The following is a 20,880-nucleotide window of genomic DNA, read 5'->3' on the forward strand; positions in this document are numbered from 1 at the left end:
ATTTGCAGTTGGCCTAGTCTTTTCAAAAATGCTTTCTGATATAATCATGGCACCTCTCTAGTTACTAAGAAATTACAGTTTGGCAGCTGCTCTTCCAGTGAACGACATTAGGCTTTGCTTAGAATGATTCGTAGGGAAATCTGTTGTGACAATACAACTTTTGATATGAGTTGTATTTTAAGAGTCTGTTACAGTTAAAGGAGTCACAAACAGATGCGACAAACATACATTTTTTTTATTTACGTGTATTCAGTTGCTCTGTCATGCCCTCAATTTGCTGCAGGGACAATATTTAGTCCTGTACATTTCACTGCTAGCTGAACTGTAGCCTTTTCCCACTGCTTTTGGAAGGATAATTGACAAAATTTGATAATTTGATAATTCTGTTATAATGAAATAAGATATAAATCGAACTTGAGGAATATTTGGTAATCCATTCATTTAATAACAAATACAGTACATTGGCTAACAGATCCAATGATATTGGATCTCATTTTGAACATGTTATCAGTACATTTTCATGTACTGGAGGAACTAGAAGTGAGCATTAATCTTTACAGGAACACCTGGACAGTTTGCAGAGAATTTCACTATGTGTTTGCTCCATTTGTACTCATCCTGTACCAGGATTTGTAACATCCTGCACCATAAATAGGAAGTGAAATAATGTGAAATGCCAACCTCTGTGTCTGCCACTATATGGAAACTGGCCAAACCTTTAAAGAATTGATCTGTCTCGGATTGGGTCTGTAAATTTGAAACTGAACCTTGGCATGTTTTTCCTCTATTTTGGTAGCTACCCTTTTTCCCTCTATGATCGCTCTATCTTCCTGAAATTGCCACTAAAGAGTTGTGTGTAGTCCTGCATTCCATTTAAAATTGATTTCCAGTTTTGCTTTGGTTATGGTTTACATACGTTATGGTTTAATTGTATCAGCTCTCCTTAGATATCTGGCGATCTTGTGAATCTGTCTTGATCACCTTTAGTAGCTCTTTGTCTAAAAGCAAGTTACCATTTCCCCACACACCCAAAGAAGGCTTCACAGCTGAAACGTTGTGTTTCTTTTCTTTTCAGCATGGAATAAACCTTTACTTTACTTTGTTCCTTTGCAGCTTACGCATGCTGATGCAGCTACCTACTTGGTCCATTTCCCCAGTCGTTTTGCTCACTTCTCTGGGTGGTGGTTGTTGAGCTGATCCTCATTCTCTCCTTGCAGCGATGCTGGGCTGAAGGAAGTGTTCTCGGACTGGGACTCTGAGATGGGCAGCACTGAGAGGCTGAAGGGCAGCACTGACACTCTCAACAACAGCAACAAGAGCGACCAGGAGGCTGCCCGCAGACTGGCCCGGCGGCTCTTCAACTTGGAGGGCTTCAGGCGCTCGGATGTTGCAAAGCACTTAGGAAAAAAGTAAGTGTGACCTTTGCTGTATTTTCCAGCTGTGAGAACTCATTTCCTCATTGACATCAAGGTGGACCTTAAACATTAAACATTAAACATTAAACATTAAACATTAAACATTAAGGTTTAATCATTGACACTAGTAAACAAATATCCAGTAGAGGCTTGAAATCTGTGAATTTAACTTTCACCAATTTACTTATTCGTGATGTGATGTGGTCGATGGGGTCTTCTATGGAAGAAGAGGAGAGTGGGATAAAACTGAGTTGAAGGCTCAACTTTGAAATTAGCAGCGCAACAGACTTGGATCGTGAGACAAATATAGCCAGTTAACAAACTCTCTGTGCTGCCTGCCCAAGTACCCACTCCCCAGCATCTGCATCTCAGTGTGGTCTTGTTTTTATACTGTAAAGAAACACTCCAGGTTCTGTGTGGACAGCATGGGGGATGGTGTACTAGAAATGACTTTACAGTCTCACTGACAGGTTTATTGCCTGTTTTATTACAATGGCTTGTGATAAGTATGGAAGCAGAGAATGAAAGTGTGGGCTGAACTTAGTGGAGGGATTCATGTTGTTTATTTTAATCGGTTACTATAAATTTGTGATTACTGTTGTTTCTTTTTGTTGATCAGTGATATTTAGATTTTTTAAAACCAATGCCTTAGTACTGTCATTACCATATAAGGGACAGTAACGTATATACATACTGTATAGTGAAGTACATCATACATTGGTGTAGGAGTGTGATTATTTATATGCAAATATGACTAATTGCAGCAGGTCTCTGCACCAAACTTTGGTGAGTGTGTAAATAGCAGCTGTAGACAAATATATACTCGGTAATCTTAACTGTAGATTACCTACAATAAGATATTGGCTGTGGGTAAAACTCTAGGACTGGATTAAATCAGAATGTTGATCCATTTGGCAATTATGAAGCAAACACTTCATAACATTGCCATGGTGTAAAAGTGTGAAGTCTCTTTGACTAGTTAAAATCTACCATCGAGTAGTGGGTTTATAAAGTGTGATGAGTGAATACACTAAATAAATAATTTATCTGATGCTGTGTGTCCAGAATTGAACATAGTGGAAGTAAAGGCATTTAGGGGCATCTCAGTGTGTTGTGACTCAAAATCCCCCCTTCCTAATGACTCAGTTACCTGCTGAACAGCCATTTTTAAATGTGCATTCTAACAAAACTGGTTCTCTCAATGCCTTTTATCCATACAGATCAAATCGGTTACCATTCACCCCATACAAACAGTTTTTATTTTGTTATTGCAATAGGTTGATTGCTTTGTGTCATCTTGAATTAGTTTTAAGTAAAGTCTGTTTAATGCAAACATAAATCCTTGCAGCTGCCTTTGCAGTCTTTATTAATGTCTGGGTGTGCCTGCAGCAGTGTTTGTATGCAAAAAGTGATGTACTGTACTGACTTTGACCTGTTTAAAGTGGGAGTGAAATCATTTCTTTAGTCTTTTATCAATATTGGGCTTTTTAAATAAAGATGGATATGTCATCAAATAATGATCTAATGCATCAGACAGCAAACAATTTAACAGCAGTGATTATAGCTTTAAAGGAAAGTAGATGGGACAGGCTGGTAGTCTTAATAATACTAAAGTGGGTGAGACCATCAATCCACCACTATCTACAGTATAAGGTATCATTGACATACAGAATTAAAAATCCAAATGGTTTTGCTTAACAAATAATCTACGCTCTTTTCAAAGTGTACCCCACTCCTGTAACGTAATACTTAATGGATTGTATTTGTTCTCAGATGTTGTTTACTTTTTATGTTGGAACTTTTTTTGTTTTCCCTTCAGTTTTATTTGAGCTGATGGTGTGCCGGTGATATCGATGGCCTGATGGTTAAGATAAACCTGTAGATTGACACATTCACATATTTGTGTATCATTTAAATTGAGCTCTACAGTTTATAAACACAAAAAATCAAAACACAAAACGAGGAAACAGAAATTTCCTGTGCAATTAAGTAGTGATGTGCACAGCTCAAGTGGTAGAGACTGTTATGAAATCTGTTTAGATTCTGTCTGTGCATACAAATATTTTATTAAACTAAAACATTTAAATGGATTATACTAATATTGCTCAGTTATGGTGCCTTGGAAAACTATTCAGAACTTTACAATGCCGTCCCATTATTTTGTAACTACAACATATGTACACTTTTTAAACTTAATATTTTAATCAAAACTTCTAAGTCTATTGCTTACATTATGTACAGCAGTTTTTGAGTCCACTTGTTGTTAAATCCCTAGGCCAAAGTTACACTGGAGTAGCTTAAAAATAAACAAGTAAATGTCCTTGAGTGGCCCAGTCAATATCCTGATTCAAATTCAAATCGTTTTGAGAATGTGTGAAAAGACACATGAAAACTGCTGTCCAATGCATTCCTCAATTAACTTTGAAAAGTTTGAGCAAACATACTCAGAAGAATGGGCAAAACAACCATCACATCAGTGTGCACAGTTGGTAGATACTTACCCAAAAAGTTTTGTGAGGGTAATTGTTGACATACAATAATGAGTTCATAGGTTTGATTGCTTACAATATAATCAACATAGTTAATTTTTATCTGTTCGGCATTTTCTGGCATTTAGTATTATAGTACATATCTTACCCTGAGAGATTTTCTGTTTTAAAGTTTTCAGATTTTGAATAAAATACTAAGTTTACAAAATGTGTATACATAATTTTGTATTTTTACAAAGTGGACACCATAGCAAAGGAGTAAATACTTTTGCAAGGAACCATATTGTAGAAATCTGACTCTGGCCTGGGGTTTATTACTCCTGGCTTGGGGGAATTTTAAACAGACACCTGCTGTTGTACGTGCCACCACAGAAACAGCTGAAAGGTAGGATGACATCATCAAAAATAGCCACTGGACCATAAGTAGAATGCAGAATCTTAAACCCCAATTCATGACAATGACATGGCTGGACTCAGACTGTGAAACTCTCTGTAACACCGGAGTAATTCAGGGCACTTTGGGAAATACACCTTGTGTGTCTCCTCTCCGGAAGTGGCCAATTTAGTTGCAATTAAATTAATCTCCAAGCTTCACTGGAGTCCGCTGTGACTCCTTGCATGCCTCCAATGTGTATTTTGTGAGTGGTAGTAATTATACATTTTAATTGAAAGAGGAATTTATATGATTTTATACTATTAAATAAGATCGAATACTGCAGACGGCATTGTACTAAATGTAGTACATTTTGGCATTGCATTACTTAATTATCAAGTTTATTGAGATATAAAGCATTTTTTATTTTATTTTGATGGTTAGGTATTGAAATTGCTGTAAAATATACTGTACAGTAATTGTGAATGAAGTTTGATCATTTTGATAGCCTTATTTAGGCTATCAAATCTTTAACCAGGTGTTTAATATTTGCATATTAAGTACAACTTGTTTAGAAAAATGATTGCTTTTTACTTTATTTACAAAGAATGAGAATTTAGCCAGATGTCAGCTTGAGCAGAAAAGTAATCTTGTTCTTAAGATTGCAGCTTGTTTTATGAGGCTTGCAGCTGGCAATCGATCTTCTCAGGCTGTTGAAGGCTAAGTGACCTAATTAATACTTTTGAAGGTTAAAAAGGCATGTTTAGCACAAAAAATAATCAATCAAAAATTAAGTGACAGGTTTGTAGGATTTGTTTAAAGGTAATACAATATTACTCCAAATCCATAGATTCACAACACATTTTCTTCTCTTATTGTAATAACACTGCTGCCAGAAGTTATTTCAGTGTGGAAATGAAAGCAGTTTTCTTTTGTTTCCCTGAATGTCTCTGTATCCTGATGCTGCAGGTCAGTATTCATGCTGAGAAGTATGCTGTGCCATATACTGTAGCTTTTGAATTTCCAATTTAAATTTGCAATGTCATTGCTACAGTATATTTTACTCCCAAAGAAAATAAGAATCAGTCTCCAGTATAATTCCTGGAATCTGGTCTTGAGAGCATTATAAAAAAGAGAGGTTGTGTTCTTTATTAATATACTGTATAGGTTTCATGGGTAGCAGTGATGTTGGCCAACTACCTCTTTATATTGATTAGTTTTTATCAGAGCTGCAATGCTCTATAATCAGCTTTGGTAGACTGTGCATTGGGCCAAATTTCTGCTGTGCTCATGACTTACTGAATCAGGTTTAAAGATGTCTGATTTCCTTTTGAACAATTTTCCTTAAGTGTGCTCTGGCTCTGTTTGGATAAACTAGGCTTTGCATGATTATTTTGGAAAGAAATGAAAGAAGAGAAAATCAACAGAATGATTAAGAATCAGAATCACCGTCCTGTCAAACAAAATCCTCTGAGCTGCAAAGGAACAATTGGAGATAAATTCCATACTGAGAAGTGAAAAAAGAGAAGAAAAAGACAGCTTTTGGCTGAAGAGCCTTCTTCTGATGTGATCACCACACACACCTCCCACAACTAAAATGGATTCTAGAGCTGAGAAGTGTCTTCTTTTTTTTACTTCCCAGCGTGGAATTATCCTCTGCAGCTCCCTGATGTGGTCCTCTTCTCTAACCTTTTCACCTCTTCTTTTTGAGAGAAAATTCTGCTTCCCATCTTTCTTGTGATTTTCTCTACTGTCATTTCATTCCAAAATAATGATCAGTAGGTTATGCCTGACAAGGGAGGAATCTTCACAATGTTTTTTATATGACATGATTACAGCACATTTCTGCATTCACGCACCTGTGCTTTAATACCACTTCTTGTCAGTTTATCCCTTTGGTTGTTGATCATTGGAAAATAAGAGGAACTAGTCTTGTTCCTAAGCATTTGTTTGTTAAAGGGATTAATTTGCAGAAGTACATTCTTCAATCTGTTCCAACATATCATATACATATCATATACATTAAAGAAATATTAAAGAAAAGAAGAAAATAAAATTATATGTTATATATGTATGGTATATAGAAGAAACAGACTAAAGGGTGCTTTGTTTTATTAAAGGTGACTCTGACATTATTGAGAGCTAGGGCATTTTACGTGACTACTGTCATTTAAATAGCCGCTAACCATTTCATACATACATTACATTTCCATCCTCAAGCTGCCAAAATCACTTCAGTCATACAGTATTTGGAAAGAAATGTGTTTGTAGTTTTTCTGATATTTTCTGTTATGTTGTAAAGGACATAAAATATAGAGGTCATAATCACCCTATCATTTTCTGAATGAATATGAATTGCAGAAGTTTAAATCTGTTGCAGTAGTGATACAAGCTCTCTACAGATGTGAGTAACAGTTGTAAATTAAGTGCTCTGATGTGTTGCATTGTTAACAGGTTTATATGAGTTACTTTAGAAAACCCCTTTTAAAGAACAGGTTTTATTGCTATACTTTTTGTGCAAATTAGAAAGGAGTTACTAGCATATACAGTACACTTAATTGTGGCTCAATGTGTCCTTCTTTTGGGAGAACTACAGTTTGTGAGGTAAGGTTTTCTCCAGCTGGCATCATTTTATCATGACATGTTTTTAAAAAAAAGCTTTTAATAGTTTCTCTCGTTCAAACAGTTTATCATCAGATGTAATTAATTTGCAATAGTATTAGTACAGAGTTAATGAGTTACCAAAATAATTGCCTGAAAAAATCAGTTTCAATCATCATCATTTGGGGTAAAATCCATTTAATCTTTATTTAAACTTTTGAATCTCAAGCTGATTTTTGTTCTGGATCCACTCCATTTGGAAACGCCTGTCGTGGCTGTGACCCTGTAACCGCACACAGGGCAAGGGGAGGCAGATGTCTCTGACTTTGAGCAGCTGATCTTTAGACGCATCACAGGTTATGTACCTGTGCAGGACGTTGAGCACCGATCGGAGGACATGATGGTACAGAAAACTGGTAAATACCCGGAAAGTTGCAGGGGTTGCTTTGCTGTCAGGAGCCGAGAGAGCCCTGGTTGACTAATCGCACTCATTCTTTCGGTGGTGTCCAGTTACTTGTTACTCCCAGTCACACTCGAGTTTTTGCGTGACCCCATACAACCCGTGATTCTGGACGTCTGTCTTCGTGTGAGTCGGGAACCCCTTTAGAATCTATTTCTTCTAAAGGAGTAAGAACACGATCATGTTGGAGCTGCTGCTGTATATTTTCTATTTGCTGTTCACTAACATTGTACTGTACATCCATCCATTTTCTAACTGCTTTATTCAGTTCAGTGGTGCGCGGGAGCTGGAGCCTATCCCAGCAAGCAGCATAGACCCTGGATGGGATTATAGTCGATAACAGAACACACACAGATACACTCACACCTAGGTCCAGTTTTCTGAGAAGCCAATTAACTTGCCAGTATGTCTTTGGGCCGTGGGAAAAAATTGGAGCACTTGGAGGAAAGTCATGCAACACGGGGTGACCATACAAACTCCGGACAGATAGCACCTCAGGTCCAGATTTGAACCCAGGGCCCAAGTGCTAACCAATACACCACTGTGCCACACAACATGATACATAAATAGAAAAGGATAGGTTTGGTATTCAGCATGCAAGTTCCTGTTTTTGGTCTGCTGGGATACAGATTCTTCCATGTTGTGCAGCTCCTCTGGAGCAGAGGTGACATTTTGAAGAGTCATCATACATTAGAGTAGGGTATCTCTTGAGTGTCTGTGACATATTTCTAAAGAGGAGAAGGTTATATTTGCAGACAGGCCAATCTGTTAACTCATGCAGAAGTCAAGGAAGATGAACAATATATTTTCCACTCCCCATTCCTGTGAAAGTGGGTTGTTGCTTCCAAACATTGCATCTGTGTGTGCTTTATGTACCAAGTAGTTTTCTATCACAATTATAATGGTGTTGAGTAATACTTTCTAAAATGTCAGCAACTTACTGTAAAAGCCTCAAGTAAAATTAACAACTTTTATCTTGTGCTGAGCATTAATAGGATGTGAAGAACCCTGACACTATGCCACTTTTGGTTTGCTGTCCAGGTTACTGTGTAGAAACTATATAAGGTTGTTTTTTTTTCCCCGCAGCAATGAATTCAGCAAAATGGTAGCCGAAGAGTACCTCACATTTTTTGACTTTACTGGAATGACGCTGGACCAGTCTCTTCGGTAAGCTTTTTTTGTGTGCCAAATTTGGGTTTTTCGTTAAGCTCGTGATCTAGGCTTTTCTTCACATGAAGTCTCACTCTGCGGGGTGTGAAGTAGTGCAATACGCTATGCGGAGCCCATTTGTTCGGCCCGTTTGTTCAGAGTCATTGCCCTGGATACATTCCCTCCTTGTCTGAATAGCCCACACAGGAAGCAGGTGCCCTTGATAATATTACTCTCAGTTTCACATACACAATGCTTCCCGTGGTCCTCTAACTCTGTCTTTTCTAGGTGTCCCTTTTTGATGTTGTTGCAGACATAGTTTGACAGGAGCATGTTAAAAGAGTAGGGAAATACGGACAATGCACGACCAGTACAGACACTCCTACAAACAGTTTCAAATTTTGCCACAATCTCAGTGACAGAACCACCATTGGTCTCAGTGAAATTATTTTATGGGTCTTAGAATAAATTGGAGTGATATAATTAGTGGAGTAACAGAGGAACCTTGCTTAGGACCACTGCTCTTGCTAATTTATTTAAACATTCTAGGTTCCAAATAGTTAATACATTTGTCACATTTGCAGACCTTTCCAAGCTTGGACCATTAGCTAACCTGTAGAAGCAGCAAATGAAATAAAATGATTTAGATAAAATTTAAGACTAGGCAAGCACATGGCAAATGATGTTGACAAATCTAGGGTTTTGTATGCAGGTAGTAAAAATATAAAGTACAAATCCAAGATGGGAAATGCTGAGCTGGAAGAGGCTACTTATGAAAAAGACTTAGGCTTTTACTATACTGTATATCGACTTATCATTTCCATCTTCTAGACAATGCGGGAAGCAATTGAAAAGGCAAACAAATAGAAGGTTATACAATATGGTTAAACAGTCGAAGTTGACAAGAAAAAGATATAGCAATTAATATAGTGATTGTTTGTGCTGTTTTTGATTTGTGCATATCTAGCAAATTGTGTTCTGCATTTTCTGTTTATCACACATCATCTCTTTAACCTGGCCTAATGATTCTGTTACCCAGGTAATGTTACATTAAAACTCTGATGATACGAAATAAAGTAAGATGCTTCGCACTCATTGCGCACTTTGTTAATTTCGATCTGTCCCTCGGTTATAGTAAACAGATGAATTACGAATCCCAGAGCCTGTATAATTTGTATTTCACTCCTGCAGTTTGCCAATTCACATTCACTCACCCCTTGGTTTGCAAAGGTACTTAATTCCTCAAAAACCATCCATAATGTAAAATTCTGCATAACAGAATTTGAATTCTTGTTACTTTAAATCTTCCATCTCATGCCCAAGTTGTAGAAAACCGTCCAGTGTCATTTTGTTTGTTTCTGTTCACCTGAAGAACTGTTTGGCAGCATAATGTTAAAAATTAGGATGGCTAGTGACAAAAATACCAATTAAGATTACAGTGGAAGTGGCTACAGAAGGGAGTGCCTTCATTTTAGCAAAAATAGCCTCATGCTGAGAAAAAAGAGGTATTTAAATACTTTATTGTAGGACAAATGTAGTGTTAAATATTTAGATATTGGTAAGCTTAGTGTGAAGTGGCTTATTTATTAAGTGGGATTTCTCAACAATATTTTTTCAACATAACTGTGAGATTTATACAGTGTACAGTAATCACAATTACTGTATGATATTACAAAATATCGGGGTCTGGAAATAATGTTCTTTTTATGCACAGTTATAAATAGAGTAAACATAGAGTAATAAATCTGGCTTAAAACTTGGCAGTACAAATATGAACTAACAATAAGATAATTGCAAGACACTGTTACACAACATGCTCATATCTATATATTACAGTGGCCTAAATCCCTTCCTACAGTGTAGATGCCCAAAAGTGAATGGCAATCAAATATCCCTATTCTATAAATGTACCACCAAACCAGGAGAGGACATTTTTAGCATGACAGTTCCACGATAAAGGAAATCAGAATTTCCTTAAATAAAACAGCAGGCTCTCAATAAGTATTTTCACATTACTGAACAAGAATCTAGTCACACAGAGTGATCAGAATGAGGTCCTCTCACATGACACAAGATATGAGTGACGGTGATGTTGTTTTCTCTCTCTTCTGTCTCACTTTGTCATCCTTCCTCCCTGTCTCCCTTTTCTCTATCTATAATGTCTGTGGCTGTTGAATGTTTAAACTTTATTGTGTTTCTAATGATTTACCTTGAAGTTAATTAACCAGCATAAAAAATCCTCTTAACCCACCTGTTTTAGGCTTTCCGCGTTGGACCTTGGACTGCAAAAGTAGTTCAAAACCTATCCAGAATGATATTTTAAATAATCATGTGTAATATTGTTGAAAAAACACCCCATACTTAGAGGGTAGTGAGTATGTTTTGCTAGGCTGTCAATCTTGTGAAGATTCAGTCACTGTTAATTGCATTAAAGGGTGCTATTTTTTGTTAAACACCAAAATTAAGTACTACGTAATGGTTGCATCCAGTATTTTAGTAATTTTATGGCACGTATGAACACTGTTGGTGTTGAAAAATCAAATCTGGTCCACCACAGCAAATGAGTTTGAAACCCCTGTTCAATAGCTGTTCCTGGAGAAGGGCAATGTGGGCGTCTCAGTGTTGAGAGTGTTTCTTTGTGCAAAGACCCTGCAGGGGATTAAGTTGTTCTGCTTGTTTTTTGCCTCAATATATTCTTACAATGAGTATGTGATCAGTTTTATTTCTTTGTACACACTTTCTCACTTAATAAAATAATGGCGTACTTTGAAATAATAGTTGCACTGAAAGTCATGATGTGTCATTGAACTATATAAAACCCTTTGTGAGAGACTTGCCTCACCCTTTCCAAGTAAGTTTGTTATGGACCTGTCTGAATCTTCTTCCCTATTCACTTACACAGTATTTTCACTCATAAGTACACCAGCAACTTGTCGTATTTTAATTGGTTTCATAGTACTGTCACTTTACTATTCTTTCACAATACTCTCACAGTATTTCTTAAACCATCTTTCAGTTATTCATACTGTTGGCAGGATCAGACAGGAGAGAAGACCTGCTGCAGTCCGACTGACCAACAGGGAATGCTCTCTGCACTTCCGGCTCTACTGCATGTCATATACTGGACCCACCTGCGTATTTGCTTACCTGAGCACATTTCCTCCCTACGTCATCATAGCTCTTGTACGTTTTTTTTCCCCTCCGGGGAAGAATGCACAGTTGTCCATTTTCTCTCCACAAATGCTTGTTTCGGGCTTCAGCAGCCCCCAGCGGATTCGCTGTCCAGCTCTGTTGCTTCGCTAGTGGCCTTACCTGACTGCTTCTACTGCTCCTCAAGGACTGGACTCATTTCACTTGTGTTCTCACGCCTCCAGCCGACTGCTTGTTCTACAGTCTCCCTGGCGACTTCAGCCATGCAACACACAACCCGGACACCTTCATGGCCCTTTACCGGCCGCTTCTCTGGCAGGACATGTGCCACCTGTGGCCAGCAGCACAGCCGACGGCCACCGCTGCCCCTCCTGCTGCTCCCTCTGCAGCTCTGTGCCACCTGTAGCCAGTAGCGCTCAGCCAACGGCCACCGCGGCCTCTCCGGCTGTTCTCTTTGCAGCTCTGTGCCACCTGTGGCCAGCAGCGCTCAGCCGACGGCCACCGCTGCCCTTCCAGCTGCTCTTTCAGCAGCTCTGTGCCACCTGTGGCCAGCAGCGCTTAGCTGACGGCCACCACTGCCTTTCCGGCTGCTCTCTCTGCAGCTCTGTGCCACCTGTGGCTGTCAGCAGTCAGCTGCTCGGCCAAGCCTCTTCCCCAGCGAACACAAATGTGCCCCGACTGTCCAGGGTATGTTGTTCCAACACACATCTCTGCTTTCATAGAGGGCTGTTCCCTTTCTCAAGACAGTTTAGGCACGCCATTAAATATGACGAGTTCTCACAATGGCACCTCATCGAGACACCAGTTCCCTGCAGCTGTGCCCTCCTGTCGAACACTGGCTAACAGCCTGCCACACCCTTTTATAAATGTTAATTTCACATTTTTAATATGAGGGATCTTATGATGAATGGTGTGTGTTTGGTCTTTCTATGCTTTCTGCCCAGCTATGATAATTTAAATATGCATTATGATTTCAGTATGTAACTACAGGTGTGTAAGCTGTGCACCCCTAATTTAATTAAAATATCTGATTCTTGCATTTAGTATTGATGTTATTTGACATTGGAGGATATCAGGTTACAGAGCTGTCCTCTTAGCATGATCATAATGTCGGTTGATTTTTTTTGTTTCTGAGCTTGTTGTGTCCCAATAAAGGATTACAGTACGTATTTGAAAGATAAGGCTTTATAAATTCTGTTTTGGGCTGTCAATGAACTCAACACTGTTGTAACTGATAGAGACAGAGTTCTCTGAATATTGCTTGAAGGGGTTAAAAACATTTCTTAAAAATTAACTTTATTAAGGTGTACAACAATCAAGGTGTACCTTAGAATTTAAGACAGAAAGATAATATGATATATTTGACGTGAAGTGGTATGTTTATTAAATCCTATTCTATAAATAGTCAGAGTGTTTCCAAGTTAGATTTCCATATTTTACATCATTTGGCATAAACACGGAATAACTGTAAGTTAACAGCAACAAAAAACATTTAAGATAGGACATTTTTGTTCATTGCAGAATGGTATTTTATGGCACATCTGTTACATATCTTAGTGCTAAATTATGCCCTGGTTTGTGAAGAGGTCATCTGAAGGAACAGAGGCATCAGAAGCTTGCAGATTACTGGAAGAGTGTGGGGGTGTTAAATACCAATTGTCTACTGGGAAAAACAAAACAAAAATCAGTTCTTTAGAAATAGTGATGATCTCATTATATCTATTTATTTACTGCAGAATATTCATTATAACATAACTGCACATATAATTTTCTTTTTTTGCGAATGCTCCCAAAAGCCTTTCTTTGTTTTTATTATGTAATGTCGCTTTATCTGTCTGTGTGAAGTTTTGGAAACAAGCTACATTCCTCAATTTATTTTAGTATTTTTTTTCTGGTATGTTTGCTTTAGCTGGCATTCAACTTAAATACAGTACATACAGAAGTAGCTCATCAATTTCCATTCATTTGAAAAAAAAAACATAACAAAATTTCTTGTGTTCTGTGATATAATTGTATATTCACATTCATAAAAAAATGTTTTTTGAAGTGCTGTGCAGATATTGTAAAGTAAGGATGGCCAGAATGTTTCTAGCTGTATTCCTTATGTTAGAAGGTGCAGACAGGATCTGGACCTCACATTTGTTACTGGTAGGTCAGTGTTTAGCGTTGAATCTACTGTGGGATTATTTCTTCGTCCTGTCAGTGCACGTGGAAAGGCTGGGTAATATTGTACATGTACAGTAATGGGGACTTTGTTCTTTATTGGGAAGAAAATTGTTGTCTTTAGCGGTCAGCACCGATAGGTAGGTTGTGGTATGGGCTGTCTGAGGAGGTCCTACACATTTTTATTCATCTGCAGGATTTTGCCCATCTGTATTTGCAAACCCAGGATGTTGCACACATTGTTGATACTGTACATTTCTAGCTGTGACATTGATGTGGGTGTGACAGTAAGTCGGCTTATGAATCGTATTTCAATAAATACTTCAGTGTTCTGTATTATAAGTTTGGGTGGGAAATATTGATGATGGACTTAATACCTTTTGGGATCTTTCTAAAATCTGCAATTTCATAATCTCCTGCAGTTTGACTTACAGATGTTACCAAAACAGATTTGTTTTAGGTGCAGTGCTACCTTCAAAATGATTTAATTTAGTTACATCTGTGTGCTTTTAATTGACGCATAAAGAATATTTCCACAACTCCTTCACAGCAGTTCTCAGAAATAGTTTTCTCAAAATACAGACATATACAGTATATTAAAAGCAGCATTTGCTGATAAATGTGGTTTAAGTGCTGTCGTTAGTATTCAGTGTTGCTGATTTTCATTAATGCATATTTTTTCATACTAATTGTTGCTTTTTTCTTCTCACAGACGCTTTCTGAAAGCTTTTGCACTAATGGGTGAAACCCAGGAGCGAGAGAGGGTTTTAATCCACTTCTCCAATAGGTACTATCAGTGTAACCCTGCCACCATTTCTTCACAAGGTATTGATTTTAGACTTTTGCTGAGGGAATAATGTTCTTTATGAAGCATTTGAATAAACCACCGTACAATTAGCTGAACATGTTTGGTTCTAGTTTTTCAAAAAGCCTATTTTAGTGCATCACTTGTTATCATATTTCTTATAAGATAATTCCATTCTTGAATTTCTTGTTACTTGATTTTTGTTCTATACATTTCCTGTTCTCACTTCTCAGAGCTGATTACAAGGAACTGTTTTGGGGAAGCAAATTAGCTCTGTGTAGCGCCTGGAAACCTGCTTGCTCTAATTCCCTGTCTCATTTCCTCACATTGCATTGCATCTCAAGGAGTCTCTTCTAAAGAATTTCCTTTCTAGACTTGTTACTTTAGTTGGAAAGACAAATGAGATTCCCGCAAGAAACGGCACCAAAGAATCGTTTGCAAACCAAGCACGAAATGAAATGACAAAAAGAAGCAGATCTCATCTATTACTCTTTCAAAAAGTATCATCATTATATTGGAACAGTAAGCCGAAGCTTTTCGTAAGTGCATGTAAACGAATACATCTTATTTCTTTTACCGTTTGACACTCACAAATCAAAGAATATTTAAATGCGCGATCATGTCCATATAGTGCATCATTCAGTATTTTTTGCACATATAAAAAATAAATTCAGCTAAAACATGAGAACCTATATTGGATGCTTTCTGGCTAGTAGCTATGAAGCATCAATGTAACAAATCCCTTAAGGAGCTCACAGAAAAAGTTACATTTGTGGAACATCCTAGCATATATTTATAAATTTATAAACTCTTACAACAAAACAAATAGTTGTGCAAAGAAATAAGTATAAAGTACTCCCTTGTTATTCTGGAGGTATGTGGGACTTAATGTATTGTAAGGGGAGGGACATAACCTAAAAAGCGACCAAGCAAATAGTCTCTTTTCTGTGCAGGGCACATACACTGGGGAATTGGAAAAAGTAACCCACATACTGTACAATTCAATACTATATAGCTGAAATATGTTTAATCTAACGGTACTATCAAAAATATTTTTTTAAACGTTGATTTAATCTAGATATGAATTAAAGCTGGTGCTTGGAAGAAAATGCTGCATTGCCTGGCAGCCTTATCTGATGGAGCAGAACTCCATTTAGCTCCTAGGCCAACATTAACTTCTCTTTTAATCTCCTTTTTAGTAGAATATCCACAGACAATGGCTTATTTTAAATTACATTTTTACTCTTTATCTACTTCTCTCCCTTTCTTTTCTTTATTATTGTTTCCCCTTTGTTTTGCATTATTCATCTTTGCATAAAGTGGGAAAACAAGCAGGTCTTTGCTTTCCACTGACTGCATAACAAAATATTCTTTATTTTAAAGGCCAGCATTACAGGTTGGATATGATATTCATAGAAGTTTTCATAACCGTAAAAAATGTTGGTCTCAAGTCTTTGCTTCACTGAACGTTTACCTTTGTCTTTAAAAATGCTACAGCCTTGCTTTCACTACATTCTGTTAGGAAAAAAATGCCCCTGTATACATAAACAGTTGAGTGACCTGATATGTAAAAAGGAGGTTCTGCATTTATTTTTATGAGTTTAAAGCTGTCCTAAACCTTCGTAGGTTAGACTTCACACAAAGGGAGCAGCACTTTTTAAAAGGCTTCCTAAAACGCTTCCTCCTCTGTGCCATCAGATGTGTGACCAAAATGTATCTGTTATTGGCTGATGTATAGCTGCAGTCCTGACATTGATTACAATATTATTTATTAACAGCGTGCTCAGCGTCTGAAGGATCTATGGTTCATGCTGCTGTGGGGATGAGAATTAAAGTGATAAATATTTGCCAGTCAAGTCAGGACTATTTGCTTTTCCTTGTGATCTGAGTGGAGAAGCAAGAGAGCAATTTCCTGAGGTTCTCCCCCTGTGTACTATTTTTAGTATTGAGAACTGTTAAAAATGCAGACAAGGGCCATTGTAGTTTTAAGAATACTGTTAGACATAGCTATCCCTAAATGATACTGATGTTTCTTGTTGCTTTATGGAGTAATGTTTCCTTGGTTTGTTCACCAAACTGTTAGTGGCAGTGTACATACAGTATTTGTTTTTGTCTTTTTCTATTATATAAGTGATGGATGTTTAACTATTGATCTGCATTTAGAGCTTACAGCAACTGTAATCTCCATTTTTCCAGATAGGTATAGTGTTCATAGTTTGTATTGCACTAGGGATGCATTGCTTTATTTCTGCCTATATCAGCCTAGAAAACTGTATAATTCTTTTAGAATATATTGTAAGTGTGTGAATATGAAATTGCGTTCCTGTTTATGTCTATCAGTTCTGTCTCTATGCATCTATCAAAAGCAGTTGACATTGTTAGCAGCTTCAATAATTTTTTTTATTAAGTGATATCAAATTAAACCAAATGCAAGTTGTACACCACATTCATAGTTTTTCTCACATTTTTACAGATGGAGTTCATTGCCTTACGTGTGCTTTGATGCTGCTAAACACTGACCTTCATGGCCATGTAAGTACTAAATTAGAAATTTGTTATATATAGTAGCCTACTTAACAGCTTGCAGTCTTGCAGTAAATATCCTTAAATGATTTATTGTTGCTGTGGAAACATTTTTAAAGGTTTGTTTAAATGTTAATTTCACTCCCCTCTCATATAAACAACCAGCTGGGATATGCCACTAGGTGGCAGACTGTTTTTTTAAGAAACGTTGATATTAGAGCACTGTTCTCTGCTCTAATTGACTGTTGTTTTATTAATGATCTTCATTCTCTCAATCTCTGGCAAACATTCAGAGATTTGTGCAGATAACTTGCCTGAAGAATCTGCATTAGCATAGCTGAAACATGTCTAATAAAACAAACATGCACTTACCAACCTCCTAGTCTGCACCGGACAGCCAACCTTGAAATGCAAGTAGCCAGTAGGTTCCATTTGACATAGTCTTAATAGAATCCACACACATACATCCTCATTTAAGCAGTTACAAAATAAGTTGTGAATTTTGGTTAGTGCTAATGTAATGTATCAATGTAATGTAAGGTAAACATACAAAGACCTACATCACAGATAGAAGTGATAATTCAAAAATGATTTACATGTTGTAATCATTATTGACTTTTTTTGTAAGTATCATTTTAGGAAAAATACCTGGAAAAGTGCATTCCCCAATTAAGTCTTGAAACTTAATGAACAATAGATTTCTTTCAAATTTTTCCAGTTTCCTTTCCTTTTTCTTTCTGAAGCAATTTTCATGCTCACAAACCCAGGGTTTCTCTTTATTTTTCCTTACCTTGATTCCAATCTTTGGTTTACCTTCTCAGAGTATAATATTTCTTTCACCTCAAAACACCTGTCTCCAGCATTGAAGCAATCTCTCCTCCAGAAATCAGAGGTTTATATGTAACAAATGACCTCCTGACTTCTGTTCAATTTTAATTCAAGTTTCTGTGCATTTTTGCTAAACAGAAGTCCTGGGTGACCTCAAGAATACAAAAAAAGTATCTACCATACAGTAGGTTTTTTTAAAGTTAATTGGACTGGGCTTCGCTCAGTCTTTAACATTTGTATTGTAGTACTTGGTAAAAAATAAAATAAGAAGATGATCTTCAATAAAATATATTGTGTGTAGCATTTAATGCATAATGTAATTCATAACAGACCTTCAAAACAGGTTTGGTAGAGATATTTCTCCATAGTGATTTTAATAATCCCAAAATCTCTTTTGTCTCATTTTTGGCTCAACTTTGATACTTTTGAAAGTTGAATACTATCTTAAGATTATTATTAGTAGTAATATTTACTTTAAAGTGCATTCTGTACATAAAAGGCATGTTGCTGCTTTGTTTGGAATGTAATTGCATGTGAGTTGCCTGCATATTACTAACTCCTTCTTTTGCATTATTTCCTTCCTGCCAATGTTTCTTTATCTTCCTTGGATCTTCTGGCTGTCCCTATTTTACTTACTAGGTGGTAAGTTGGGTTTTCTTTTTTATCTCCTTGGCTCGTCATTGCTGTTTCTTTTCTAAAATTAAAAAAAAGAAATAGTCCTGTCACTTTAATACCAGTAGCAGTTTGTCTACAACCTTGGACCCCAGGGAGGTGCATGAATGTACCCTTTTGCTGAGGCTGAGCCACAGAGCTTTCTTAGCTACAGTAGCTGAAGCCTGTACATGTGCAATATTGAATGGCAGAAACTGGCGTTTCTTTATTAATCTGAGTCCTCACAAAGATTCTTGCATTCCATCTCCGGTAGTTCTAAGCCCTATTAAAGCTGGTGAGGCCGTTTGCAGCCTAATTTTAGCAATTCAGTAGGTTATTTTGGTTTTGTATTTCAATTGTTTGTGTAAAAGAATTGTTAGAAATATACAGTATGATTGGTTTTGTTAAAGTTAAATAGAAATCTACAGTCTGTAACCATACATGTCTGGCTTTTTAATGTGTGGCGATGGTATTTTTTATTACTACTATTACTGCGACTGCTACTATTTTAGGTGACAGTATTTGGTCATATGACTCACGAGGCACAGTGAAGTTTTCTTCATGCTCAGTCAGAAACCAGTGGGAGAAGACTGTACAGGAAAATAATAAATTAAAGAAAAAGGGATTTAAGTATGTAATTACTTTGTGAAGTATGGTATAATATTTTTTTCAACTGCTTACAGTCTTGAGATAATTTTTAAAAAATTCTTATTCATTGGCTTAATTTAATTGCTGTTTAGCTTGTTATTAGATTGCTTCCCAGTCTGAACATTTGTTACTGCTCCCCACCTACAACTCAGCTTATGCTGGCAGGATCTTTATAATCATTGAAGAACAAACACCGTCTGCTCAGACTTTGGTGTCCAGTGTCTACAGAACAAATATACAGCTTTATTTTTCTGCATTAGAATAGCTGCTTAATGTGTGTATGCTGAATATTATTATTTTTAAACATCATAGCTTGTTATTTAAGTTGTTAATAGTCAGCTATCTAAGAAGATATTAACCAGTTAATCATGCATTTAGTGTTTTCTGTCTTTATAAGCCTGCAGACATTGTGTTACATTAATACCTACGTCTGCTTCCCTAAGCTTGATCAAATGGAATTTATACTTGTACTACCCTGGAGTGATTTCCTGTAATTTGATTGTTTAGCCTTAGGAGATTAATTTGTGGTTCACATCATTACAATGTCTAGAACCACATCGTATAAACAAATTCATCAAGTATCTTTCCACAAGGTACAGGTATATGCACACTTTTAGATGCTCCCTTGATGTGTGATTCAGATAATATGAACATGCACACAAAAAGTCACACAAAGACAAATATTCAAATTTTACAGAAATACTTTTGTGTTACAGTGTTCTTTAATATATAATACAGCTTTCCACTGTGTATTTGCTTTTCATTTCTGCCTGAAACAGATATGAGAATCCTTTTCAACAGATGATTAGAATTGTGCTATATGATAGCGTTAGATAATTATGCAGCAGGAAAAAAAATAGAATGAAATGATTTTGTGGATATTTTTGTGCCTCATAAAAAGTCAGGAAATGACACCCTGTTCAAAGGAGTGGGTGATGGTTTAGATGTGTGTGGTGATTTGCTAGAAAGTGATAAATACAGATGCAGCTTACATTTTTTTTTATCTATATATGTAATTTTAATTAAAAATGACTGAATTCCCGGCCTGAAGCTGGAATGGCTCTAGGCTGGACTGCAGGTTGAGGTTGGTGATCTAGATGGTGCCACTGCGAGAGGCACTAGGCACCTGAACTGGGGTTCCTCAAGTGCCAGTGCCAGTGCAGACCTGGGTTGGCAGTAATCAACTGTGGTTCCCTGAACATCAGCGACTCTTGTGGCCTGCTGGGTGGCTTACAGGCCTGCTGAGAGGATGTGAGAGACGCTCCTCCAGTTGGAGCTGACTTTTCGGTCGGGCACTGTGGAGTTTGCAGCCTACCACACGATGAACAGGTCTCCAGGTGGGCGTTGTGGATCTTGTCTTTGTCTCCTTCTTTCCAAGGCTCTGCAGGAATCTTTAGCTGGAGAGCTGTAAACAGTAGCAGTTCCAAATGCATTTGGAAAAAAGAGATATTTAGGTTTTGCCATTACAGCTTGAGGTATGGATAGATACTGTAGTTTACTTAAAGGAAATACTGAATCAGCTGCATGTTTGAGACATACAAGGATAATACACTGTTTACATGCCCTTTTTTGTGAATAAACTGTTTTTATGTTTGTGCAATTAATAAAACAAATCCCTGCAGTAT

General features: G+C 37.1%; 1 protein-coding gene across 2 annotated transcripts in view; it reads left to right on the forward strand.

The window, feature by feature from the left end:
* psd3l (pleckstrin and Sec7 domain containing 3, like) overlaps positions 1-20,880 on the forward strand; it is a 241,572-nt gene that overhangs the window by 96,523 nt on the left and 124,169 nt on the right. Inside the window, exons 6-9 of one of the 2 annotated variants that reach the window (XM_088629209.1) lie at positions 1,218-1,409; positions 8,425-8,505; positions 14,513-14,625; positions 17,079-17,137. In XM_088629209.1, the coding sequence (XP_088485335.1) occupies positions 1,218-1,409; positions 8,425-8,505; positions 14,513-14,625; positions 17,079-17,137 (445 nt within the window). Of the gene's footprint in view, positions 1-1,217; positions 1,410-8,424; positions 8,506-14,512; positions 14,626-17,078; positions 17,140-20,880 lie in introns of both variants that reach the window. The other variant, XM_088629210.1, reaches the window with a different exon arrangement.

The sequence above is a fragment of the Lepisosteus platostomus genome, chromosome 4 (genome assembly GCF_059453375.1).
Source record: "Lepisosteus platostomus isolate fLepPlt1 chromosome 4, fLepPlt1.hap1, whole genome shotgun sequence".
Lineage (NCBI taxonomy): Eukaryota > Metazoa > Chordata > Actinopteri > Semionotiformes > Lepisosteidae > Lepisosteus > Lepisosteus platostomus.